Source organism: Bidens hawaiensis, unplaced genomic scaffold, assembly GCF_021521415.1.
Source record: "Bidens hawaiensis isolate Kalapana, Puna unplaced genomic scaffold, B.hawaiensis_p1.1 tig00419365_1, whole genome shotgun sequence".
NCBI lineage: Eukaryota > Viridiplantae > Streptophyta > Magnoliopsida > Asterales > Asteraceae > Bidens > Bidens hawaiensis.
In genome coordinates, this window is record NW_027504836.1 from 497,309 (window position 1) to 525,113 (window position 27,805).

The 27,805-nt window shown below is 35.2% G+C and overlaps 3 protein-coding genes across 3 annotated transcripts; 2 read left to right on the forward strand and 1 right to left on the reverse strand.

Moving 5' to 3' along the window:
* Positions 1–6,119: 6,119 nt before the first annotated feature.
* On the forward strand, positions 6,120–8,341 carry LOC143608393 (L-type lectin-domain containing receptor kinase V.9-like). The gene is made up of 2 exons (XM_077083440.1): positions 6,120–7,242; positions 7,327–8,341. Exons 1-2 carry the CDS (start codon positions 6,120–6,122, stop codon positions 8,238–8,240), a joined length of 2,037 nt encoding a protein of 678 aa, XP_076939555.1. The 3' UTR covers positions 8,241–8,341.
* Positions 8,342–12,250: 3,909 nt separating this feature from the next.
* Positions 12,251–17,046, forward strand: LOC143608368 (actin-like). The gene is made up of 5 exons (XM_077083418.1): positions 12,251–12,331; positions 13,054–13,123; positions 15,038–15,431; positions 16,017–16,630; positions 16,804–17,046. The coding sequence occupies exons 2-5, from the start codon at positions 13,064–13,066 to the stop codon at positions 16,867–16,869; spliced, it is 1,134 nt and encodes a 377-aa protein (XP_076939533.1). The 5' UTR covers positions 12,251–12,331; positions 13,054–13,063; the 3' UTR covers positions 16,870–17,046.
* Positions 17,047–17,646: 600 nt separating this feature from the next.
* LOC143608437 (ATP-dependent zinc metalloprotease FTSH 10, mitochondrial-like) lies at positions 17,647–26,220 on the reverse strand. Its single transcript, XM_077083478.1, has 8 exons — positions 26,008–26,220; positions 22,878–23,055; positions 21,946–22,017; positions 21,595–21,719; positions 20,993–21,469; positions 19,686–20,453; positions 18,797–19,024; positions 17,647–18,705 (listed from the first exon to the last, which is right to left on the reverse strand). Exons 1-8 carry the CDS (start codon positions 26,218–26,220, stop codon positions 18,298–18,300), a joined length of 2,469 nt encoding a protein of 822 aa, XP_076939593.1. The 3' UTR covers positions 17,647–18,297.
* Between the last annotated feature and the right edge of the window lie 1,585 nt (positions 26,221–27,805).

Here is a 27,805-nt window from a genome sequence, read left to right on the forward strand (position 1 = left end):
TAAAACCTTCACCTATATTTAGCATAATTGTAACATCATCTCATCAAAAGTTAAAACAAATTCATGAATATCAATGTAAAATATATTTTAGATTAACATACGTTTCATGTAACTAATTAAAAAATATAACTTGTTTTTTCTTGGAAGTTTCATCAAACATAAGTAGATTACATTTTTTGGCATTGTTTAGAGCTACAACACTATATATAGAAGTATGTTAGACCTCAATAGTCTTCAAAAGTGACATTGAGATGGCAGAGGAAAATACACCCGTTGCGGAACCACATCATCCTCTCCCAAGTAAGTTAATTCATTCTAGTTTCCTTTCATTCATTCGACAACACATGTTTAAACATAATTGTGTATAATAATAACACGGCCAAATGAATAAATTGCAGCAAGGAAGACGAGCTGGCCAGAACTTTTGGGGAGGAAAGCCGAAGATGCGGAAAAGAAAATAAAGGAAGAGATGCCAAGGGCTAAGGTTCATGTGATTCCTCATGATAGTTTTGTTACAATGGATTTTGTGTCAACTCGAGTTAGGTTGTTTGTCGACTCATCACAAAATGTTGTTAAGGCGCCTAACATTGGTTAGATGTCATGGTTGGCCACTATGGATCCTATGAATTATTATATATCATTACATATATATATAACTTTTTATGTATCATGTGCTCGTGTTTGATTAAATGACTACGTGTGTGTATAAGTATGTTAGACCGCTTTTTCTTGAAGTATAAAACGTTGTCCAGAATTTAGTTTGTATTCAAACTTTTTGTGTACTTTGTAGCCAGGGGCGAAGCTATGTGGGGACCAGGGGTGGCCCCGGCCATTGCCGTTTTCTCCGTTAATAGGGTAAATTTCGCGATTTGTTTCGAAAATTTTTATAGGTATTAAGTACGGTCACCCCCTATGTATTTTTCCAAAATGCAACCGGTCACTACTGATTTTTTTAAAATATAATACCCCATCGTTCTTTTGTTTTTTTTCTAAAACCTCGCAATATTAATAAACAAAAGTTACAAAATAGTAGTCGAATGATAAAAGATTTGTTTTTATAAATATTTTAGGTCTTTGCAATTCTTCTTCTAGGTATTCACCCTTAGGAATGAGATCGGTACTGTACTGGTGCCGGTACCGATACCAAAATATTCGGTTCGATACCGGTATTGAATGTAAAATTTGAGATATACCGGTACCAAAACTCAAAACTTTGGTATTTATTCGGTACCGACAGTACCAAATCAGTACCTTCGGTGTACCGGTATTATTACCGAATTTGCTTATCCATGCTCACCCTTCCTCTCGCATCATCATTAATATTTTAGGTCTTTGTTGGTTAACAAGTTATTTTGTTTTTTTTATTGTAAGAACAATTGTTTGAATAAATGAAGAAAAATTTGATATATAGATGTCATATTATTTGATCCGACCCGACCCGACCCGAATCACCGACACGAATCGAATCGTCACCCGAAAATATTTGAGTCCATGATTTCGGTCACCCCGTGACTAAGATCAAGCTTCGCCACTGTTTGTAGCATATATATTCATTTTTTTCAAAATTCTAAGGTAGTAAGGTGTGCCTAAAAATACTACTATAAAGTTACCAAATCTCTGTAATTGGACTGAATCAACAAGCCCGGCCCATAGTTACCGGCATCCACTCAATCCTTCTTTGACATTGAGTCTTGAAGGTAAGACATTTATCATTTACTAATGAAAATTTCATATTAGGAGAAAAAATATATTAAACAATTTTTATTTTATTTAGACAGAATTACAAATTTTGTCCTTTAAAATAAGACGAATTACGGTTCGTGTCATTTTCTAAGTTTCCTTGCAGGCGGTGTACTTTAAACTTTTTTTTCCTACAACTTTTGTCCTTTACGCTAACTGGGTTAGAAAAAGTCAGTTAAATGCCCTCACGTGAGACGCATGTGAGGGCATTTTTGTCTTTTCGCCTGTACCTGCAAAAAGTTTATCATCTTCTTTTTGGCCACCTGAACCATCTCCTCCGAAATTCCGGCCACCTGAACCACCACCTCCGAAATTCCGGCCACCTGAATCATGTGCAGACATCACTGTAGAATGAGAAAATGATATCGGTATTTCTTCACATAATTAAAACAATAAAAACAGAAAATAAATCATTAACCGAAAGCGTACTTATAACAGGAATGTTTTTGCAGACTTGATGCTCCATGATCAAGGTGAGAAGGGCAAAACCGGAAATCGATGGCAACTCGACTTCGGTCAATATAAGGTCAATGTTATGTGATCTTCCTTTTAACACCTCCCATGCCTTTAACCCTCAGAAACAGCAGCAACTACTTCCAATCAAATGATAAACACTAATTAGCCCAGATTCAAATCTTGATTATTAATTCCCCCTAAATCAACTAAAAATATCAAAACTTGGTGATGAAGATTTCTCAGCAAGCCTTGATTACAAAAACCCACCAACAATTTCTTAAATTAAACACTAATTAACCTTCAATTAGTTGATAACTCATCCACCACCACCAAACCCACCATCAACTCGCCGGAGCTTCCATCACAACTCGCCGGAGCTTCCATTTTCTCACAATCAGAGCATAATAATAACTCAATCCACCCACAAACCCACCAACACAATGGTCAACAACAAACGCAAACCCCGGCGACAATCCAAACGCGTTTTAACATCAAATTAAAGGACCGTAACACCTATCTTCATTAACGGTAGGCCATATCTTGTCGTCTAAACCCACTCCTAACCTCTGATTACTCTAAAACTCCCTCTGGATATCGTGATTCTTAACCTAAGAACCGTTTTCCGGCGAGTCCGTTCGCCGTCATCCCAACACATTTTCAGGTAATTTGTATATGATTTTTGATCGTCATTAACCAATAATCAAAACCCCTAAGTCAATTTCAACGAACAAGGAACCGATTTGTGGAATTCATTTTCGTCGGGCTTTGCGTTTGTTGTTGACCATTGTGTTGGTGGGTTTGTGGGTGGATTGAGTTATTATTATGCTCTGATTGTGAGAAAATGGAAGCTCCGGCGAGTTGTGATGGAAGCTCCGGCGAGTTGACGGAATTGGAAGCTCCGGATTGAGTTATTATTATGATCCGGTGATGGAATTGGGGTTTTTGGTTTGGTCTGGAAGATGTAATTGGGTTTGGGAGGGGAGGTTGGTGGGTTTGGTGGTGGTTGCTGGAGGTTGAATGGTGGGGTGAAGGTTGCTGGAGGTTGTCTGTGGCTTCTGCAGAAACGGTGTCAAATAGAAACGGTGTACTGCAAATGGGTTGTTGGTGGGTTTGGTGGTGGTTGCAAAATGAAGAAGAAGAAGATGATAAACTTTTTGCAGGTACAGGCGAAAAGACAAAAATGCCCTCACATGCGTCTCACGTGAGGGCATTTAACTGACTTTTTCTAACCCAGTTAGCGTAAAGGACAAAAGTTGTAGGAAAAAAAAGTTTAAAGTACACCGCCTGCAAGGAAACTTAGAAAAGGACACGAACCGTAATTCGTCTTATTTTAAAGGACAAAATTTGTAATTCTGTCTTTTATTTAACAGCATTTAAACAATTGTTCGACTTAAAGAAGACTCTTTGTTATTAATTTTGTTATGTGATTTAAACAAAAAGCATTCGTTTGACCAAACCCAACCTTAACCACCGCCATGTGGGAAGCACTCCCCACCAAAGGGGGGGGGGGGGGGGGGGTTGGGTGGGTTAATCGCCCCACTACACACGTGACACGACCTTATATTTATCTTTGAAATTCTGGTTAAGTCATATGTTTTCAAACAATGACACGATAAGTCCGAAAGAATAGATGGAGAGGGAATTTGAAGTAATTATAGACTTATAGCATAATTTAATTGGGATGCTATATTTTGTGTAACACAATTGTGTGTATTTTATTTGAAACAGGTAAGGTAGCTTAGAAACCTTCTATTTTGTATGTAATTTTATTTATCTTTAAGGTTATGCTTTTCTAACGTGGGAGAGATTACAACACAATTGCGTGTATCTTTTTAATCATGTAGTAAACATCAATGGTGAAATTTTGGTAAAAAAATGTAAATTTTCAAAAATATAAAAAATAATCAAGCTCGGTTGAGCTCGAATTTCTACTTGTAAAGGGTTTTGAGCCCGAGCTCAAGCTAAAGATAGTTTGACTCAACTCAGTTGATAAATCGTCTAGTTTTTAGAAACGTAGTTGTGAAATGATATAGTAAAAGGTTCAAACTTACGACATATAAATTAATACTTTATTTATTCTAAATAAATCAATAGATTCTAAGATGATAAAACTTTCTTTTAGTTATGTAATTTTTTTTCATCTACGTTCGGCTAACATCTTGTTAGTCGGTGTTTATTACAATCTAATACCGCTGTTAAAAAAATCTCAACTGATATATAAATAATAATAACAATAATACTAAAAAATTTTTACGGCAAACTTATTTATTACTTTATTTATGAACCAAACTCGATTTCCTCAATTTGTAGCCTTAATTTCGCCCCTTCTCACCCTCATTTATTGTCCATTACACATAGCCTTAAAAGATTATAACCTTATCCAACAATTTGAGTTGTCTTGATTGATGATAACCACTTTTAATAAGTTTGGTAAAACACGTGATTAATGATATTTTCGAGTCTTTTTTTGTAAATCAAGAAACTACGACATAGATAAAGCCGCCCCCAATTATTATTTTGAAACTTATTTGGTAAATAAGTTTCAAAATCCCCATATTAGTAAATACTTTTTGCCCAAACCCCATTTTAGTAAAAAACTCTGCCAACTTCAACGTACTTTCATGCTTTTTTACTACAAAATAAAACAAATCAAATCAATTGATTCATTTCCGTTTAATTAACACATCAAGACAAAAAGAAAACGTTGCTCTAGTAATAAACATTTCAGATATTTTTCATAGCACGCACACAAAAACACACTAATATAGAATCACAAATTCACAATGATATCATTAACAGTCATCTCTATCAAAAATATCCAATTGTAAAACCATATCTTATACATGATTCAATACCCAACTGGTATATGTTGGGTTGTTACCTAGGGGTAAAAAAAATAGAAATACAAAATTTTTAATATTGATGAATATTCATAGATTATTTATTACATAAAAGACAGATAAAATAAAATAATATTTTTAAGGGTACGGTTCTGATAAAGGTATGCATATTTTAAACAATTGGGTTGTGTATCACCTAATACAATACATGTAAAAAAATATAAAATTAATCTTATACATAGTTTTATACCCGATTACTCGGCTCAAATATTTTAGGTTTCAAATTTATAAACCTGCAATATATAGTGAGGGTCAAGTTATTTTAAAACAAGGGGACCGAAATGAGAAAACTGATAAGGTTTGTAGAAAAAAAAAAGTCAAACTATTAATAAAAAAAAATTATAAGTCATATTAAAAAAACAATAAAAGTAAATACACAAAAATGTTTCCACTGTCTTTCTCGCTCTAAAAAACACAATATTAAGGACAAAAATCATTGCGTCTTTGTATTTATTATTGTGTTTTGTATTTTTATTTTTATCATTGATTATGTATTCTTTCTTTAACATTGTGTTATATTACTCAACATTGTATTATATTTTGTTCGGCAGTTTGTTATATCCTGCGATCCATTTTATCTTTTTTTTATTTATAATTGTATTATTTTGTTTATTTTCTTCATTGTGTCTTTTTTCTCGGCGTTTTGTCTTTTCGTTGGGTTTTTTTTTTGGAACATCAATGACGGGTTGACATTTTAGTTTTTTAATTTTTTCGTTTTTTATTTATGTTTATATTTTAAATTATTTTTTATTATATATTTTAAACTTAAAAAATAAACTATTTCACCTTTCCATTTCAAATTTTCCCTATATAGTAATACCCATTAACAGAATTTTAAATTCCAAAAGATACTATTTGTTATTTGAAATTGCAAGCAAATAATCCTATTGGCAGCTGCAAAGCATAGACGGGTCAAACTGGATGTGTTCACTCTTTTCGATCTCCCCAATGCCCACAACATTCATTCCAACCCCCAAATCACACTCCATCAATCAAAACCATAACCAACTCCAATCTCATACTATGATTTTGATCCAACCCCATCTACTCTTTCTGATTCTATTATTACTAATATCCTCTCTACTTTCTACACAACATAATAATAATAACAACGGTTTCTCCTTCATTTTCAACGACTCTCAACTCGTTGGCGTCCGACAAATCACACCAACCGGTCAAGTTATCCACACCAACGAAACCCAAATGCCCGGTGTCGGTCACACCTTCTATTCCCGCCCGTTCGGGTTCAAAAACTCGACCTCAGGACTCGTCTATTCGTTCTCCACGTCCTTTGTATTCGGTATCATACCCTCAAACTCACGTTACACGTTCCACGGTATGACATTCGCTATCGCCCCATCGAAAGCAGTCATCGACGCGTCCTCTTCAGAACATCTAGGACTTTTTAACCGAACAAACGATGGAAACGTGTCGAATCATGTCGTAGCACTAGAACTCGACACGTTTAAAAATGTTGAGCTAGCTGACATAGATAGCAATCATGTTGGTCTAGATATCAATAGCGTCGTGTCGGTTTTCGCTACAACGGCAGGGTATTACGACGATAAAGATGGGGGTTTTAAAACCATCATTCTTTCAGGCTCGAAGGAAATTCAAGCCTGGATTGAATATGATGGTGTGAACAAACAATTAAATGTCACACTTGCCCCGTTACATGTTAAAAAACCGAAAAAACCACTTGCTTCTATACGAAAAGATTTATCTCCGTATTTATTCGATGAAATGTTCGTCGGTTTCACTTCGGCTACTGGGGTGCTTCTCCAAAGGTTTTACGTTCTCGCTTGGAGCTTTCGGGTTAATGGAAAAGCTCAAGAATTCGACGTTTCGAAGATCCCACGTTTACCGGTCATAAAAAGATCAAATAAAAGGAAACACATGGGTCTAGCAATTGGGTTATCTTTAGGTGTGTTATTGATCGTTTCGTCGGTTTTGGTTATAGGAATTCGCTTGTATCGAAGACGAAAGCGTAAATTCGCAGAGGTACTTGAAAGCTGGGAGATTCAGTATGGACCTCATAGGTTTTGTTACAAAGATTTGTACAAAGCAACTAGAGGATTCAAAGAAAGCGAGCTTCTTGGAAAAGGCGGTTTCGGTCAAGTTTATAAAGGGACTTTGCCCGAGTTGGGTACGTGGTTATATACTTAACTCATATTTACATAATGTTACTGACTTACTAGTGGCATTTTACTAATTACATTGTGTCTAATAGGTACTCAAGTCGCGGTGAAAAAGGTGTGGCATGAATCCGGGAGAGGAATGAAGGAATTCGTGGCGGAGATTGCTACGATTGGGAGGTTACGCCACCCGAATTTGGTAAGGCTTCTTGGATATTGTCGGCGTAAAGGCGAATTGTTTTTAGTTTATGATTACATGCCCAACTTGAGCTTAGATAGCTTGTTATTTAATTCGAAGTCGGATTTAATATTGACATGGAAACAAAGGGTTAAGATTATTATCGACGTAGCCGAAGCGTTGACCTATTTGCACGAAGAATGGGTCGAAGTTATCATCCACCGCGACATCAAAGCAAGCAATGTGCTTCTAGACGCCGAGTTAAATGCAAAACTAGGCGATTTTGGACTCGCGAGATTTAGCAACAATGGTAACGAAGCGAAAACGACACATTTGGCAGGAACTTTTGGGTACATTGCACCGGAATTAGCTAGAAAAGGGAAAGCCACGACCGCAACGGATGTTTTCGCCTTCGGGGCTTTTTGTTTGGAGGTTGTTTGTGGGCGACGCCCCGTGGAGTTGCAGGGGCGACAAGAGTCGGTTATTTTGGTTGAGTGGGTATTGGACTGTTGGTTTAAGAACGAATTACTGAAAGCGGTTGACCCAAAACTCGGGTCAACCGCTTTTGATATCAAGGAAGTGAGGTTGGTTTTTAAGATTGGGTTGTTGTGTTCGCATAGCGTGCCGGCTGTGAGACCGAGCATGTCACAAGTTTTGAAGTTTCTTAAAAAAATGGAACCGTTGCCAGAGGATTTTGACAGCGTGTTGGATATATCAGAGGATTATTCGGGTAGACTTGGTGATGCGTCAACAAGTGCATATTTTTCGCAGATACAGTATAATACGGTGTCGTCGCCAATCACCAACTCGATTACTTGCTCCGGGCGTTAGTTAGATCAAGTATGTGATATAGTGTCTAGACTAGAGCATGTTTTTATTAAAATGTACAAAAGACATGCCATTACTTGTAGATGGAAACACGAGCAATATTTTTTATAAGGGGAAATTCCCAAAATAGTCTAAAGTAAGAGAGAGAAAACGAAAATAGTCAAAAAGTGATTTTAATTACCAAACTAGTCCAACGAAACTAATCGGGAACGTGAGATTGGGATTCGTGACGTGAGTTTTCATAATCAGTTACAGATTGACACGTGTAAAGGTGACGTGAATTTTACAACCAAATCTGTTTGAGCCGATAGTTTTCTAGCCAAAATCTTTTTCTTATAAATTATCTTCTCCGACGCATTTTAGGTGAATTTCGTCTCCTACGAGAAATTTCAAAAAAGTTGCAAAAAAAAAACGATACTTTTCCAATGAATTTAGTCTTGTTAGATGATTTTCAAAAAAGTTTAAAAAAACGATAATTTTTTTACAAATTTAATCTCCTCATATGATTTTTATAAAAGTTTTAAAAATATGGCAAGTGTTAAGATTATGGTGGGTGGTGGTGGTGGATGATGGCGGTGGGTGGTAGTTGTTGATGAAGGTGGTGTGCGGTGGTGGTTGATGATGGCGGTGTGCGGTGGTGGTGGTGGATGATGGCGGTGGGTGGTGGTGGTGGTGGATGATGGCGGTGGGAGGTGGTGGTTGATGATGGTGGTGGGTGGTGGTGGTTGATAATGGCGGTGGGTAATGGTGGTGAATGGTGGTGGATATGATTTTCAAAAAAGTTTTATAAAGAACTATTCTTTTTATGTAAAAAAAGATAACTTTCATTTAAAAACCATCGAATTTAAATAATTTTTAACAAAATTCATCTTTTCTGACAACTCTTCTTTTTATGCAAAAAAAGATGAAATTCACCTGAAATGCGTCGGACGAGATGAATTTATGTGTAAGGCCTCGTTACCGGTAGTCCTACTTTGGTGTTGGATTTACTCATAAACACAGTTCTAAATATCAGAGTTAATTAAAACTTTCGCGGAATAACATAAAACATCAATAGTCATTACAAACATTCATAACTTGTCTTTAAAACATAACTTAAAAATGTCTTTTAGTTCAAAACAGAACAAATAGATCTTCAAATGCCAGCTTCTTTATTCTACCGCCATGTGTCCCCGTTCAAGCCAGCTGCCTCATTCTACTCACATGCGTGCATACTAAAAGTCAGCTATGCTGAGTGAGTTCTAGTTAATCACGTAACATACAATACGTACACTTACCTTCCATTATGCATCCGAAGACACATAATAATTACGTTACTATTTTACTTTCATTACATAACTTCATACATACATACATACATACTTTATTACTTTCATACTATATATTTACTGTCCATTCTGTCTCAGATATTGTTAGGGTCTGATCCCTTCCTTTTCTATCTCAGATATTATTAGGATCTGATCCCTCTTTCCTTTGTCTATCTCAGATATTATTAGGGTCTGATCCCTTTCTTGTCTATCTCAGATATTATTAGGGTCTGATCCCTCTTTACTTCTCTATCTCAGATATTATTAGGGTCTGATCCTTTTCTTCTCTATCTCAGATATTATCAGGGTCTGATCCCTTACTTCTTCATCTTCGTACATTTTGTCTTTACGTACTCGTAACATACATAACATTCTTTACTCTTTCATACACGTTCATACATACATCTATCATACACATCCATCTATCATATACATACCTCCCTTGTCAATACGTGCAATATCCGAAGATCGTTCACGTACCGACAAGCTTTCGATCACATTCAAGATATACATAATTAACATATAAATCATACATGGCATACACTTACAATTTAAGGTAAGTGTATTAACTATCGCATCGAGTATGCACACAGCCCCGAAAACATAACTAGGAAATGGGGCTAGAAACTCACCTGAATGCGGTTACGTTCACCGTTAATAGTTATCCCCTTATTGAGCTGTGCACGGCTAACTGTATAATATTTACATGTATCAATTAACTATTAATACTCATATCGTATTTCTATCTTTATATAACCCACAACGAACGGGAGTCCGGGGGCAGCGCCCCTGGCATCGGGGTTCTAGGGGCGGCAGCCCCTAGCGGGGTCCAAGGGGCAGAGCCCCTGGCTGGGGTTAAGCTGTCTTAACACATTTTCCATTAGGATTTTAATTTATTTTTCTAATTCGCTATCTCATTCGCTATAACGAATTAAGACTAATTCGTTACTGATTCGTTAATTTCATAGTCTAGTTCGTTATCTGATTCGTCATCTAATTATCATCTGATTCGTCCTCTAGGTCGTTAACTATCATGCGAATTGGGAAAGTAACGAATCACTTGATTCGTTATCTTTGCATGGCGAACTAGTGGGTAACGAATCACTTGATTCGTCATCTTATCATAACGAACTGGGTGATCTAATTCGTTATTTTGTCTTAACGAATGGTTGAACTAATTCGCTATCTGGAAATAACGAATTGCACCATTCTTAGCGAATCTTCCCTGTTCTTATCCAGACTTTGACTTAGGGTCAAAGTCAAAATTGCCAAGAACACAGAATAGTCAACATTCATCAGATCTGCAATTAAACCCTCGTTTCTTAACCAAAAATCACGATTTAGGTATCAATGGATTCAGAATTACAGCGCCTACAAACCCTAACCATCAAATCGGCCAAACATCAGTGTTTAAGGGGTGCGATTTAGGCATATAGGTTACGGGTTCTTTGAGGTTATCGATTAACATATCAAACGTTAATGGATTTCAGTATTACTTGTTGTGTTTGATTCGTTTTCAACATACAAGAACAGATCTGTGATTTTCCAAACCAATCCGAACCTAAACGAACGATTTCTAATTATAAACGTACCTTAAACGAGTCGAACTACGAACACGGTTAAGCCTTGACGTTGTTTTGGTTCTTCACGACGATCTAGCACCAACGGGATCGGGTTTCTGCCTTCGAATCTCGGCTCGGGTTATAGGATAGTGTTTGTGTGTGTTTTCCAAGGTGTAGGCTATGGTGTAGAGAATGGATAAAAATGGAAAGGTTTAGGGTTTAAGGGGTATTTATACTCTCTTAAGCCCATGGACCTAGGGCCCATTCCATCATCTAAAGTCCAAACCCACCTTCTATTAGTTTATTTATTAAAACCGACACACGACACTTCATCGAATAAACAAAATTCCATTTATTTATTATAATCAAAAGTAGAATGTTACATTATGAGAAAAAGATTTTGGCTAGAAAACTATCGGCTCAGACAGATTTGGTTGTAACTTTCACGTTACTTTTACACGTGTCAATATGTGACTGGTTAACAAAACTCACGTCACGATTACCAATCTTACGTTTCCGATTAGTTTGATGGACTATTTTGATAATTAAAATCCATTTTAAACTAATTTGGTCTTCTCTTTTATTTTGAACTAATTTGGAAATTTCCCCTTTTTATAATCTAAGACTAGTTGACTAGTACACATCAGGGATTGTTAGTGGCATTAAACATATATGAATGAGCCACTAGATGACTACTACACATTTACACATGACTCAGTTTAGTATAATTTAATTAGGGGCGAACCTAAGGGTAGGTCCGTCACTGATTATTTGATTGCAACTATCTGTCTACTATGTTGGCGAAATATCACAATATTTTTAAGGCGTATGCTTTTTTATTTGTATTTCAATCTTTAGAAAGATGGTAACTTTAACTTCCTAAGTTTTCTTTTGTATGTAATGATTTAGAAGCAAGCAAAACATGTATAATCTATCGCTGATTGGGTGGGCCGTGAAAGTGGATAGTCTAATAACGTTTAGCTAATCTTTTCTAAAAGGAAAAAATATATATATATAGTGGCATTTGAAAAGGACCAAAAAAAAACAGAGAAGTTGAATGGTGTTGCTGATTGGGCGTGTAACCATCCATTTGTAGAAACAAAATTTAATGGAAAACGAACGTCCCATTTTCCATCTACATATGATTTAACCCAACAATTCATCAGTCCTTGTTTTACTTCATTCATTTCCAATCCACCTTCAATTCCACAATCCAATCTACCAGGTAACTAAATTTTCTTTTCATTTTGTTTCTCAATATAACATTGTTCGTTGTGGCTAACGCCCAGTGGCGAAGCTTGGACTAAGACACCGGGGGGTCTCAAAATGTATACATAATTTCACAAACGGAGGGGGTCGGGCTTAAATTTTCGGCCGAAAACGGCTAAATTTACACTAGGTATAAAAAATTTCGGACGAAAACGGGTAAATTTACACTATTACGCGAAAAACAGGAGGACTGGGGCCACCCCTGGCCCTAACTAACCTTCGCCAGTGCTAACGGCCCTAGCCACATCAGTCGTTAAAGCGTTCAAACACCAGGTCACGAGAATTAAAAGGGGCGCCAACCCATTAACGGTTGCTATTGCTTTGGGTAGGTGGGGTCCACTTCTGTACATCAATCACATACAAAGTTATAAAATGACATTTATTTACTTTTTTTATTTTTTATTTTATTTAAACATTAATTAAACTACAATGTGACAATTAAAGGGTGAGTTAGTTAAAGCTCATTGTCTATGTGACACGGTTATGCATTTTTTTGTTAAATCACAACGGGTATCTCAATATCTAATAAATACTACAATCAATCGATATTTGTTTTCTCGGTTTAGGTTAACCATGCATAAAATCCATGATATTTGTTGGTTGATCCATATGATAGGTTTATGAATAAAGTTGTTCTCCTATCAATAATTGATTTGTGATTTGATGTTGCTATATAAGGTCCTAAAAAATGGCCGATGGAGAAGATATTCAGCCTCTAGTCTGTGATAATGGAACTGGAATGGTCAAGGTATGGCTTCATAGTTTAACTAGCTTAGAACCCGTCATGCGATGGAAAATTTCAATACATAAAATTCTTAAACTTTTATTCATATCTTAGAGGTGGAAAAATATATTATATAATTTAGTGACTTAATTACACCAAATCCGCCATCCATGGGTCTCGAACCCTTTAACTCAATTTGATGAATATGAAGGCGAAATATAGCATGAATGGTTTTTATTTATTAAATACTATAGGTATATATTTCTTAATTTGCTCATTTTTTGATATATTATTTTTTTAATCCCCTTTTAAGAACAAAATATATCATATACTAGTTTTTGTCCCCCGTATTACGGGGGATTGTTTAATTTTTCGTTTCTAATATTGTGAATGTATTTTTTTGGATTTTAGTTTATTTATTTTAAGAAGTTAATAATATACTTGAACCTATTTTGATTAATTTATGTTGTGTTTGTTCATTTTTAATTAAACGTTAAATGAATTATCTACTTAATTTTTATATTTATTTGTTTATGTTCATTTGTTATAATTTGGATATTATTTTGTGAAACTTTTCATTTAAGTTAAACTTAAAAGAGAAAAGAATCGTGAAACTATATCCATATTGAAAATTTAAATCAGGGTTTGATTATGGGGTTTGTTTTACAATTTACGTTTCTCATATTGATATATTTTTATTGTATTTTAATTTTATTTATTGGACGTAAATTAATAATAATACTTAGGGTTTGATGATGAACGAGTTTTACAAATAAATGAGATTTTGTAACCCGTTTAAAAGTTATCTGGGTTTGATGAGACCAATGACCCGCTTATTTTTTACTATAAAATTGTTTTATAATTATAAATAATATTTTGTTAAAAAAAATTGGATATTTATTTTTATTATATCCTTAAATAATAGGATTTTTATATCAAATATTTGGTGAGATTTATTTTTAATATAATGAGATATTAATGGCTATCTGGGTTTGGTAAGACCCATACCAGTGAATTCGGGTCAAATACATGAGAAACCATCATTTATAAATCAAGCAATCTGGTTGCTTGAGAAAAAATATGAAGGTTTTGTTCATATATTTTTAAGATTATATATATATATATATATATATATATATATATATTTGATTTTAATTTTATGTATTGTAAGGAAGTTAATAATTATATACTTATGATTTGATGATGAATATTATTTCACAAATAAATTAGATGTTATAACCCGGTTTAAAAGTTATATTAGTTTGGTAAAACCCATTGGTTCATATATGAGATTTTATATATTTGAAAATATCGTATGACTCGTTAGGAAATTAGCTCTGTATTATTATTTTACATAAATAAAATTTGTCACCTTTATTGTGGGTTTATGCCTATAAGAGAACAATATGCAAATATGTTATATTGTGTACGTTACATACATATGTTAGTTGTCACAATAAAGGTATTTTAACTTTTAATTTAATTATTAGTCATATATTTAAAAAAAATTAAAAAATTAATTTTTAATATATCCTTACTTTATAGGATTTTTACATCCAATATTTGGTGAGATTAGTTTTTAATTTAATGAGATGTTATAACCCGTTTAAGGAATATCTAGGTTTGGTAAGACTCATACCCATGAATTCGGGTCAAATGCATGAGAAGCCTCCATTTAAAAACCAAGCAAATCTGGTGACTCCAAAAAAAGGGGGAACGACCACATCGCGACACGTAGGATTTTTGTGTCTTCGTTTATATATTATAGATAAAATCCAAAAGCGTTTTATATTCTTTTTTTTTTATAAAAAAGAGTCCATAGTCAGTAATTTTTTTTAATAATATATGTAACAACAGAACTCTTTTAAAATTTTGAGTACGTCACTGAGTGATAATGACAATGATAACTAATTTAGCGAATGTTGTAACATTATTAAGGCTGGCTTTGCTGGAGATGACGCGCCAAGAGCAGTATTTCCCAGCATTGTTGGACGTCCACGTCACACGGGAGTGATGGTTGGGATGGGACAAAAAGATGCATATGTTGGTGACGAGGCACAATCCAAACGTGGTATTTTAACCTTGAAATACCCGATTGAACATGGTATCGTCAACAACTGGGATGACATGGAAAAGATCTGGCATCACACATTTTACAATGAACTACGTGTGGCCCCTGAAGAACACCCGGTTCTCCTAACCGAAGCACCTCTTAATCCGAAAGCGAATAGGGAGAAAATGACTCAAATTATGTTTGAAACATTTAATTCTCCTGCTATGTATGTTGCTATTCAGGCTGTTCTTTCCTTGTATGCAAGTGGTCGTACAACTGGTAACTATCTTCATCTCTTTGGTTGTTTTCAATCAATGTATCACTTCATGGTCTATATTTTGTTTATTTAAGACTATTGAACAATAGTAATTCAAACTAGTAGTGTACTTTGTTTTAACTTTTAAACTAGCTATAGTAGTTTTAATTTTTAAATTATCATTAGGCAATTTTTAAATCAGTTGACTGATAAGATGGTCAGTTTGATAACCGTTCAAGCCCAACAAGCTAAGCGGGTCAGACAGGTTCTGGTGACTTTACTATACACGGGACCTTTTAAAAAAGTATCAGTTTTATTTGGGTCAAAACGTACTTGTTCTAATCAAAATAGAGTCGGGTTGAAAAAAAAGTTATTTATAAAAAATGTACTAAAACAGGTTCACATGCTATATATTTTTATGGCTGTCAGAACAAACAATGGTCATGAGTGATGTTAATCCATTTCGAATTAACAAGTTTACTAATAGTTGTCCGTTTTGACACGTTAACTAATATGAACAGACCCCCTGACTATTTAACCCATATACAGATTATTTTTGTCCAAATCAACACCAATGATCTTGCAATGCTATTTGCTTCGATTTTCAGGTATTGTTCTAGACTCGGGTGACGGTGTGAGTCACACCGTCCCAATTTACGAAGGTTACGCCCTCCCACACGCCATCCTCCGGTTGGACCTGGCAGGGCGTGACCTCACCGACGCCCTCATGAAAATCCTCACCGAACGAGGCTACTCTTTCACCACATCCGCTGAACGAGAAATTGTGCGAGACATGAAAGAAAAACTAGCTTACATCGCCCTTGACTTCGAGCAAGAGCTCGAAACTTCCAAAACAAGCTCCTCGGTCGAAAAGAGCTTCGAGCTCCCCGACGGGCAGGTGATTACCATCGGGGCAGAGCGGTTCAGGTGCCCCGAAGTTCTGTTCCAGCCGTCGATGATTGGGATGGAAGCTGCAGGGATTCATGAGACTACTTATAATAGTATCATGAAGTGTGACGTGGATATTAGGAAGGATTTGTATGGTAACATTGTGCTGAGTGGTGGGACCACTATGTTTCCTGGTATTGCTGACAGAATGAGTAAGGAGATCACTGCTTTGACTCCTAGTAGCATGAAGATTAAGGTTGTTGCTCCACCTGAAAGGAAGTATAGTGTCTGGATTGGTGGGTCCATTTTGGCATCTCTCAGCACCTTCCAACAGGTAATGACTAGTTTGTCGATTTTCGGTTCAGTCAATAAACAAAACCAAACTTGGTTTAGTTAGAAATACATAAAAAAACGATAACAGATTTTTGGTTTCATCAGTTTTTGTTCCTGTTATTGCTGACTCCTGTAGTAATGTATATTTGCTGAGACTGGATATGATGAATGCAGATGTGGATCGCGAAGGCTGAATACGATGAATCTGGGCCGTCGATCGTCCACAGGAAATGTTTCTAAATGCAACAAGCAAGAAAAAGAAAAATAGTTGATTTTGAAGTGTGCCTTTTGAGGTTCAGAACAATATGAGTTTTTCTTCCACGAGCTTCAGCAGGCAGATTATTCCACAATTTTTTTATATTAATTTGTTTTTTTAACATTCGTCCAACTAGTTGTCCCAGCCATAAATTGCAATCAATCAATGTACGCCATTCTTTTTTTATTATTATTATTGTTTATGTTTACGTTTTGTGAAGGCTGGAAGAGATGTTTCTATTAACGAATATTTCTTAGAGCATAGTTTTGGTATCAATTTACTTGTTTATTTGAATCCATATGATTATGCATGGTAACGTGGGAATGTCACGGGACATACTCACAGTTTCACAAATCTATTGAGCACTGAATAAATATCCTTAAGGGGATAGTCAGATATATTGATAACCATAGTCTGTTATATCATACTGGTCGAGATGGGATGAAAAAATGTCACATGAACGGTATGACTTTATCATCACATTAGCATTTCTTAATAGTAAAAAAAACATCATACAAGTCGTATGATTTTCCCTCATAAGACCCATATGACTATTTTATCCCTTTCATACAGTTCGTATGACCATTTTGTCCATGTCATAAGGCCAGTACGACACATAAAACCCGTATGTCACAACAGGTGTTCCCTCATAAGACCCACATGACTATTCTTTCCCTTTCATACAGTTCGTATGACCATTTTGTCCATGTCATAAGGCATGTACGGGCCATATGACCAGTATGTCGCATCAGCGGTGTCTAGACAAATGACAATGCGTTAGTTGTGTTTGTTTAGCTCATTCCTTTTCAGAATTATTGTTTAGGATAATATATAAGAAATCACCTAACTATTCAAAAAGTAAGTATGTTTTGTATTACTTTTAACACAACATTAGTAAGTTCTGTCAAATTCAATATAACACCTCCCCCGCATGACATTAATGATCATTACACCTAACAAGTTCAAATGACTAATGTTCATTACACCTAACAAGTACAAATGTGTTACGATTCAAAAATTACCCGTTCGCACTTTTACCATGTGTTCAGTTTTCTAATACATAATTAATATCAGCTATGGCTACAAGCTTTTGGTCACAATTCAAAAACTACTGGTTTTTACTTTTACCTAATGTTCAGTTTTCTAATACATAATTAGTCAAATATTATCTTATTTCAATGGCATGTTTCAGTACTTGAGTCATCTTAAGCCATTTTATGACACGATAGACATAGCGTTACCATAAGTGGAAACTAGAAGGGTCTATATGAACAGACTAAAAATTAGCATTCTTCTAAAAGACTATTGCTGCAAAATGTCATAATCTAGCAATAAACAGATCACCTCAAAATACGATTTCCGTCCAAGGTATCTCAAGTCAACAGTAGGTAGTTAGAAGACGCAGGAAATAATCATTTTTCATCATCATTCTGTGCAAACCCTTCCTTAAACCTGTCATAATTTGTTGGTTCACTATACGCAAAAGGGCGTTGACCAAGTATGTTGACCAAGTCTTCTTGATGTAAGACTTCTTTCTCAAGTAACTGCTCTGCGAGTTGGGCTACTTGCTCTTTATGTTCTTCTATTAACTGCAGTGTGTGTTTATATGCTTTTGCAACCCATTCCCTCACTTCATTGTCAATTATTGCTGCGGTTTTACTGCTGTAGGGTTTTGTTACCTCAAAGGCACCGTCGTTTTTGGGAAAAGATAAAAGACCTACTTTTTCACTGAAACCGTAAACTGCTACTTGTGCATATGTCATTTGTGTCACTTTCTCCAAGTCGTTTTGAGCTCCCGTTGAGATTTTACCAATCAAAACCTAGTCAAAGAAAAACAGTTTTTATAAGTTTAGGTACTTAATCATGCAAAATCACATCTTTTAATCTTTCTTATAAGTTCAACAAACTCACCTGTTCAGCTGCTCGGCCACCAAGTGTCATGCAAGTCAAATCAAAAAGCTGCTCTTTCGTCATCAATAAGTTTTCATTTGGGACGTACTGTGCAAACCCAAGTGCAGCACTACCTCGCGGTACAATTGTCACTTTTAGCAACGGTTCTGCGTGTTCCAAAAACCAACCAGCAACCGCATGACCCGATTCATGATAAGCAACAGTCCTCCTTTCAAGTTTGCTTATCACCTATCAATCAAATTGCTTATCAAACAAAAGTTTTTGCTCCCACATTTCTTCAAGTAGTAAAAGAACATGTGCATCAAAGATATTGTAAAAGGTATTACATGATATCATATTACCCTTTTCAAAACACAAAAGGTATATAATATATATAATCCAGCAACTTACAAGTTATAGCAATTAAATAAATGGATAGGAAAACAAAATGTCACCTCAGAACACAATCTCTTTCAGTGAAACAAACTGCTATAAGTAGCTAGTTGTAAAAACTTTTAATATGGAATGAGTAGATAATTTGAGCCTTTTAAATGGGTAAATATACATATGTACACATGTATATGTGTGTAATATACGTACATATGTATATAAATGTGTAGATGAACGTTTGTGTATGTATATGTGTATATGAACATATGAGACTATGTGTATATGAACATATGTGACTGTGTGTGTACATATGTATGTATAAATATGTGTACAAATGTATGATTGTATGCCTACACTTTTATAAACTAACAAAAAGGTCTTCTGCATGACCCCTAACTTTAACAAAAGGACTTCCTCATTAGGTTTTAATAGTATAGGGACTTAATCATTCAAAAACAAAGTCAATAAATCAAATTCAGAAAAACAATATGCAAAGAAAGTTCATTAAAAAAGTAGATACCTTATTTTTCTTCTCCAAACCACCAATAACCCTATCGATAGCAGCTTCAAAATGTTCCATTGTAATTACAGCACTCTCACGCCTAGCAGCAACTAATGCAGCCTCATTACAAACATTCGCAATATCTGCTCCCGCAAACCCAGGTGTCAGTCCAGCAAGCCTCTGAGAATAATGTGACGGCTCTTTATCAAGCTTCAACTTTTTCAAATATATTCTAAATATTTGTTCACGCCCTTTAATGTCCGGTTTATCAATTGAAATTTGACGGTCAAAACGACCGGGCCTTAACAAAGCTTTGTCTAAAATATCCGGTCGGTTTGTACCGGCAAGTATAACAACACCAGAAGTCGTTGCAAAACCGTCCATTTCAACTAATAACTGATTCAATGTACTTTCCCGCTCATCATTCCCGCCAGCAAATCCACCACGACCTCGGGCCCGCCCAATTGCATCAATTTCATCAATAAATATTATACTAGGTGCACATTGTCTTGCTTCTTGAAATAGACTTCGGACTCTTGCAGGTCCCACCCCAACAAACATTTCCATAAAATCAGAGCCTGATATCGATAAAAACGGTACGTCAGATTCACCAGCAGTTGCTTTAGCAAGGAGGGTTTTTCCGGTCCCTGGTGGGCCCACAAGAAGAGCCCCTTTAGGAATTTTGGCCCCTAACTCCTCGTATTTTTTAGGGTTTTTTAGAAAATGCACAAATTCCATGATTTCTTGCTTTGCTTCATCACAACCAGCTACATCTTTAAAGTATACCTAATCATCACATTTAAAATAGTATGATAACAATGAAAAGGGTTAACCGCATAAAAAGGTAATCAAGTTTGGTCAAATATTTATTTCTGGTAACCAACTTTCTTTCTGTAGAAAAACCATACATCATTTGAAAGTTGATACCTTTTTCAAAGCCATAAAAAGTTAGTTAATTTACAGAAATATTTATGATAAAAATTTGACTACTTTCAATTACTTCTTTAATCCTCTTGAGGTTACAACTTTTTTGCCCTATAAAAAATCATCAAACTTCCAAAACTTTTGATGAAAGCCATTAAATTTACAGAAATTTACATAAAAAACCATCAGACCTTCAAAATTTCTAATAGAGGCCAACATGATTTGAAAGATGATGTTAAAACCTAGAACTATCAAACATTTTGATATAAACCCTCGTACGTTTAAAAGCTATGATAAAAAAATCCTCGAAACCATTAAAATAAAACTGTTTGCTGGTTTCCACATTGAGCTTCATAGACAATTAAAATCATTAAAAACAGGTAACCAAAAAGAAAGCTTGCCTTGTTTTTGGAATTTTTATCTAACTTTGTGACTTGTGCTTTGCCCATATTGAAAATACCACGCCCTCCTTTTCCACCCCCGCCAACATTGATCTGCATTCTTTTGGCCATAAAATATAAAGTTCCTAAAAGCAATAATGCTGGAGTAAACTTTATTATCTCTTCGACCCAATTTGTTTCAGAAGAATACGTGACAGGAACATAGTTGTGTGGATCTATTCCCAATGCCTCTTGAGCTTCTTCAAGCTTTTCCTCAAATGTCTCTACACTTCCGATATTAAAATAATATTTATAATAGCCTGAATGTCCTTTTGACCCGTTGCCATTTTTTGGACCCTTGATAACTTCATCACTGGTTTGAATTGTGTGGGCGTTTGAATCCTTTACATACACTTTAGCAACGGATTTATTGGTGACAACAATGTGGTCCACTAAACCAGGTTCCAAAAGCTCATTTCTGAACTCCTGAAAACTAATCTGAAACACAATCCAACAAATTCATTCTCAGAAATGGTGAGCAAACAGCAAAGATCGCAAATTCTAATTAAGCAATTGAGCAAATGGTATTCGTATTTGTGATGAAAACTTATAAGAACCAATACCTGTTGTTCTTCCTGAGGAGTCAAAAATGTTGTGGATAATACAAAAGCGAAAAACATCAAAGGCTGGATTAAACTTTGATGCGTCTTTGTAAAGCTCTCTCCTTCGTCATTTTTACCAGAGTCCCCTAGCGATACATCATTATTTAATGTTACATATACATTATAAATGTAAAGCAGTAGGACAGATCATATACTAAACAAACCTACAAACTAATAACTGACACCATGGATAATGTTCTTAAACTATTGTTGAATAACAATAAACAACAATCTTTATTTGTAACATATAAAGAAAACTTTTATTAACTAGTATGTAAACTCTTTAAGTTCCAAAACAAGTTAACATCATACCTTTAGAGTCTGATTTCTGACCCTCCTCTTTTGGCACCTCTTTTTTACCCTTTGGGTGATAGTTTTTATAGTCTACACAATATTTCCAATATTAAAGATCGTAGTCAGAACAAAAGGAACATGTAACAATAAAATAATTAATCACAGCAATTTTAGACTTCGGTTTTCAGTATAGTAACTACAAACGGATGAAAAAACTGGATCAGAGTACAGATGCAGCTTAACTTAAAAACGACAATAAACCAAAAACCCTATGCTGCTTCTATTTGTTAAGTTAGATCATCTTTAAATGAACTCAAACTTTTTTTTAGTAAATGTGCGTTAAAACCAAGTCGCAATAGTTGATTTTAGGGGTGCAAACGAGCCAAGTTGCTCATGAGCTACTCGAGCTCGAAATGAGCCAAGCTTTTTCGAGTTTGATCTGAGACAGAGCCTCAAATAAAGCTCGTTTAGTCATTGAGCCTAAAGTGAGATGCTGACGCGCTACTTGGATCGATAAAAAGCTCGAAACGAACCGAGCTTTTTCAAATAAAGTCCGTTTAGTTAAAATGCCTGTTTATCTTTTACGAGCTCAAGCGTCAAATAAAGCTCGTTTACTTATCGAGCTTGTGTATTTATAAATTTTAGCTTGTTTGGATTTGTATGTATTAATTGTCAGATTGCACAACTGAGCTAGAGTCAAGCTTTGACTGATTTAAGGTACTACATGAGCTTGAGCTGGCTCGTTTAAGGTTATTTCACAAAAATATATATATATATATATATATATATATATATAATAAATAATTAAAAACGTATAATAATTTAATTAATAATTAATAAACAATAAACGTGTTGAGCCCGAGCTTGGAAAAAAAACAAGTCAGGAAGCTCGGGTTTACACGGCCTGTGCCTAGTTAATTTGACACTGACAGGAGAGAATGTTTGCATACTCTTGTTCTTGTTTGGAGCCTGATTGCAAAAGAGCCTTGGTAACCTTAGGTTCTTGGAAAGATAATTATTAAGTTGAGGGTTAATTATACTCTTCTGGGAGGTTAAGTAGCTTCTAACTAGTCCTCCGGCATCATAACCATTTGCTGATGATGAAATCACATTCTGCTGCTGCTGCTGCTGCAACAACCAGTAATAATAATAATAATATTATACATACAACAAGTGCGTGCAAGCGAGAAAGTGGTGTTTATGTTTAGATTTTACTCACTCGTGGTGGTCGTGGGAAGGTAGAAGAAGAAGAAGAAGAAGAGGATCGAGAGATAATAAAGCGTGAAATTCGTCTGAAAATCATACCACACGTCGATTGAACGATTGATTGCTATTTGTGAGCATCAATGAATGAAAAACCTAACAATTGAAATCCCAAATTCAACAAAACTTGAAGGGGTTGATGATTGCCCAAAGTAGCTATTTTGTATTTGTACTTTTATTTATTTGCATTCATAAACTTCTTTTTTTATTTTTTTAGAGTCATAGAATTATTTCAAAACACACGTGATTTTGTTTTAATTTTTTTTTTTTTGCTATTTTATATTTTTTAATGATTTGTTTTAGTTCTTTCTACTTTGTTTTGTTTATATTTTAATTTGTATATATTAGTTTGTTACGTTCATTATATTTTTTAACATTTGTGCTTTTTCATTGACTCTTTCAATTGAGGTGTTACCAAATATTTGATATGAAAATTAATATCCATGAAAATTATACTAAAAATTAATATTTGATTTCTTTTTATAAAAAATACTTTATATAATTAAGAAACAATTTTATTGTAAAAAAACAAGCGGGTCACGAGTCTCACTAAACCCAGAAAACTTTTAAACGGGCTATAACATATCATTTATTTGTGAAACACTGAAACTCTTTCATCATCAAACCCCAAGTATATTATTAACTTCTTTATAAAAATAAAGTAAAATCCAAAAATATATATAAATATTAGAAACGTAAAATGTAAAACAGCCATCGGTATATAAATAGATATTGCCATCCTTGTAGTTAATATCCATCTCATGGACTTGTAATAATATTAAGTTGTAATTTATTAAAGTTAAGTACTGAAGTTGTAATATGACATAATTAAGTTAAGTAAATTATATTATAAACTCATCAAAATAAAAAACCTCAAAATCTTCTCTGGTTATAGTTGGAGCTCATTCGGACGGCACCAGAAAACTATTTATCCTTGAAACTTTTTAATGTATGGCCTCAAATTACGAAATTGAGTTCAAAATGAACTGCATAGGTTCTGCAAACTCCTGAAAATATTCTGGATGAGATGTTACTTTTCCGATTTTTTTTTAGATCATTAAAATCTGTTTATAGAATGTGAGTTGGTAAGTGGTCAAAATGGGCTGGGATGACATGCAATAACAATATGCGTTTATCCTTTCTCTATTGATTTAAAAACACTAGCTTTTCATCATTTAAGCTAAGCTTTGGCAGTAAAGCACGCAGTTTAGGAGGTTTTATGCATTTAACACTACCAGGCAACTACTCGTCCTCTTATTTGAAACATTGTTAATAACGGAAAAGTCTTGAAAAATAAACCCTATCGACTTTTACTGAATTTTCACATAAGTTAATGGACTTTATTTTTCCATGATTGAATCCCAAGGTCTTCTTCATGAACTTGTGTTTATTAAAGTTCATATATAGGATTTAGTGACGCAAAAAAATGGCTTTTTTTGTTTGACTTTATGGTTAAGTTTAAGAAGTTAAAAGGTTTAATCACACTAGAGGACTAATTTGCGAATTCATCAAAATTACATAGATTTTTTTTGCCAACAATTGCCGTGTTACTTAACATTAAATCATTTTTACACCGCTAATAATTGTGTCTAATCACCAATGTAGTTAATTTTTGTATGTATTTGCAGAACTTGATTCTATAAGGTGGTTTACCCCTTTACCTAAATATTTGAGCAACTCGCACGCTAACGCCAAAGCTGACAAGGTTTGAAGCACAATTGTTTAAAACAATCCAAAGAGTCACAATTGGTCATGGATGAAAATGGCATGGAGCCTTTGCTGTCCGGTTTCACTTCTGATGACGATGTCACCGTTCAGACCAAATCACTAGGTGCAATTTCTTGTGATTATTGTTCCAAGTCTTACGCCCCCTTAACCAACTGAGCTAACAATAAACCAGGGACTGCAGCAGCATTTTGTCTGAGGTATATTTCTCTTTTATCACATAATTTTATGTTTGTTTACAAATCACAATCAATTTGTCATCTGTTTACTTGGTTGTAATGTAGGAACACGCGCAACTTGATTGAATATTTAACACAAGAAAACCTTAATGACTGCCATGCCATCACCGAGCTTGGGTTCCTGTGCGTCATGACTCATCTTGCCGCTGGTGAAGATGCAGAAGTCCGTTAGGCAGTGTTAAGGGTTCTATGCGAACTCACCAAGGGCAAAATGGTAAAAACAACAGCGGATGATAAATAACACAAGTAAAGAAGATGAAAAAGCGCTTCATGAAAGGATTAATGGCATCGGCACGATGTCATTTGAAGATTTGGCTGCTTTTCGGGATGAAAGATTGCTAGTGGACTCGTTATGGTTCGCACATTACAATGAACCATCTTCCCTAGAGAAAAGGGACTTGTGGTTCTTCCTGGCGTGGTTGGACCGCCTATCATCTAAAGTTTTTGTAGGTCGCCACTTAGAGGTTCGAACCGCCTAGCTGATGATGTTGAACCTTTGTTGCCTGACCCTGGTCCTTGAGGTTAATTGCAAAGTTTCAACATGTTAACTTAGATGGCCTTTCTAAATGTTTTTAAAGGCTTCAAGTTTCAGAAACTCAACTTGTAATGGAACTTTATTAAAAAAAGGTTTTGGAAAAGTTTTGTTGAATGCATATTTTGTCATTTGAAAAAGTTATATATATTCTTACAGATATTTGAATGTAAGTTTGGTTTAAAAGTTTTCAGGGCTTGAAACATATAGTGTCACATGACATTACTTGATTATCCAAATAGCAAACTCATATACTAGCCTTATAAATCATCAAAACATCCGCTTGAAAAGTTCCCAGACTTCCTCCGGTTTTTGACTCACCCAATCCAAGACTTCCATCAGGCGTTTGCCTAATGCTTCACCAACGATTTTCAAACTCGAACCCTTAATGATTTCGTATTCGTACCCCGTTCCCTTCAATTTCATATCATCTTCACCATTTTCTTCTTTCTTTTCCTCTTTTTGATGATCTTCATCATTAATACTCATATTAGCTTTGTTAATAGGGTCGGATATGGTATTTGCACCCCCCATGGCGATACGAATCATGTCTTCTCATGTTAAACCCTCGAAATCCGACACTTTCGAGTTGGTGAAACTCTTAGGTAGCGGCTGATTATTATCTCCTTGATCTTTATACAGCTTCTCCATGTCTCCGCCATAAAAGAACTCTATTTTAACAGTCTCCGTCACCGTTAGCAATGACGGCGGCCCGTTTCTGTGATACCCGGAAAAATAAAAAGTATTATTATATTCCATAAATGAGATTAAGACATGTTTAGGCCGGATTAAGTGAAGATTAAGACCCATAAGTTAAATATAGTATTTTAAGCTAATAATGAAGGGAATATATACATTATAAAACATGTGAGAAGTGAGACGGAACAAAGAAATTCCGGTGATAAACGACGGAGAAACGAACGTATTTGGTTAAACGTGTGAAAATTCAACCCGGCATTCGAGAAAGTATCCAGGGGTGAATCCATTTGAATAATTTAGAGGATCGAAAACCGAGAACTCAGGCGAAAACGTGGCTCAATTCTGAGTTATAACGAAGCGGGAAAATGCAAATTAGTATTTTCGAACACGGTCGTTAAAGCACATGTACCGATGAGCTTGTAAAAGTTGATGTTATCTCCATACTTGAGGTTTAGCATTTAGATAAAATAAATCAAATAGACACCATAGTTTGGATGAGTTGTTTTTGGGAAAAACAACACTAGTTTTATTAAGTTCGGATTAACACGGAACCGACATTGGGTAACGATCGTCAATAACTTGTTAACGAAAATAATAAGTTAACGAGACAAATTTAAGTCGAGAACGGAATAAGAATAAGTGTTTTGACGAAATGTATTTGTTGGAAAATACAACGTCACTTGTAGTAGCGGGTTCGTTGGGGCGAGAAATCGAAACGCGATCGAAAAACTCGTTTAAAACCGGCACCTATATAAGGTGGGTTACCCCACCATTCTCTCATTATTAACAAAAAATTCTGCATTATTAAAGAGAGAGAGAGAGAGAGAGAGAGAGTAGAGAGAGAGGCTAGAGGATTCCGGTAAGGTGGCCGGCGGTGGCCCGGTGGTTGTTCGCGGTGGCCGGCGGTGGTCCGACACGGTGGTCCGGTGGCGGCCGAAGCCCGTTTTCTACTCGGAACCATTTTTCAACGTCCCGAACGCGATGGTAAGCTCCGTTTGTCCTAAATCTGAGCTTAAGTTCGTTAAAAACTCGTTTTAAAATCTGGACAAATTGTAATGGTTTTGCATTTCCGCAATGATCGGTCTATAACTAAAGATCTAACGATCCGATCATCTTGATATTTTTACAGAGGGTTCATAACCCATAAATAATCATTTTGAACGGTGGAGATGAGGATCGGAGTTGCTTAATCTAGGTTTCTAAACCCGTTTTAGTGTTCAGCTCGCTGGGCGGATTTTGAAAACACAACTCTGAATAAATGTAGATTCCCAAAGATCTGACCAGCGGATAGAGCTGAAATTTTTGGTGAACCTTCCTAACATATAGATATTGGATTACACCGAAGGGATCGATGATCAGATGGTTAGATGGTGAGTTATAATCTTCGTAAGTTACTGGTCAGATTATAGAACGAAAATAG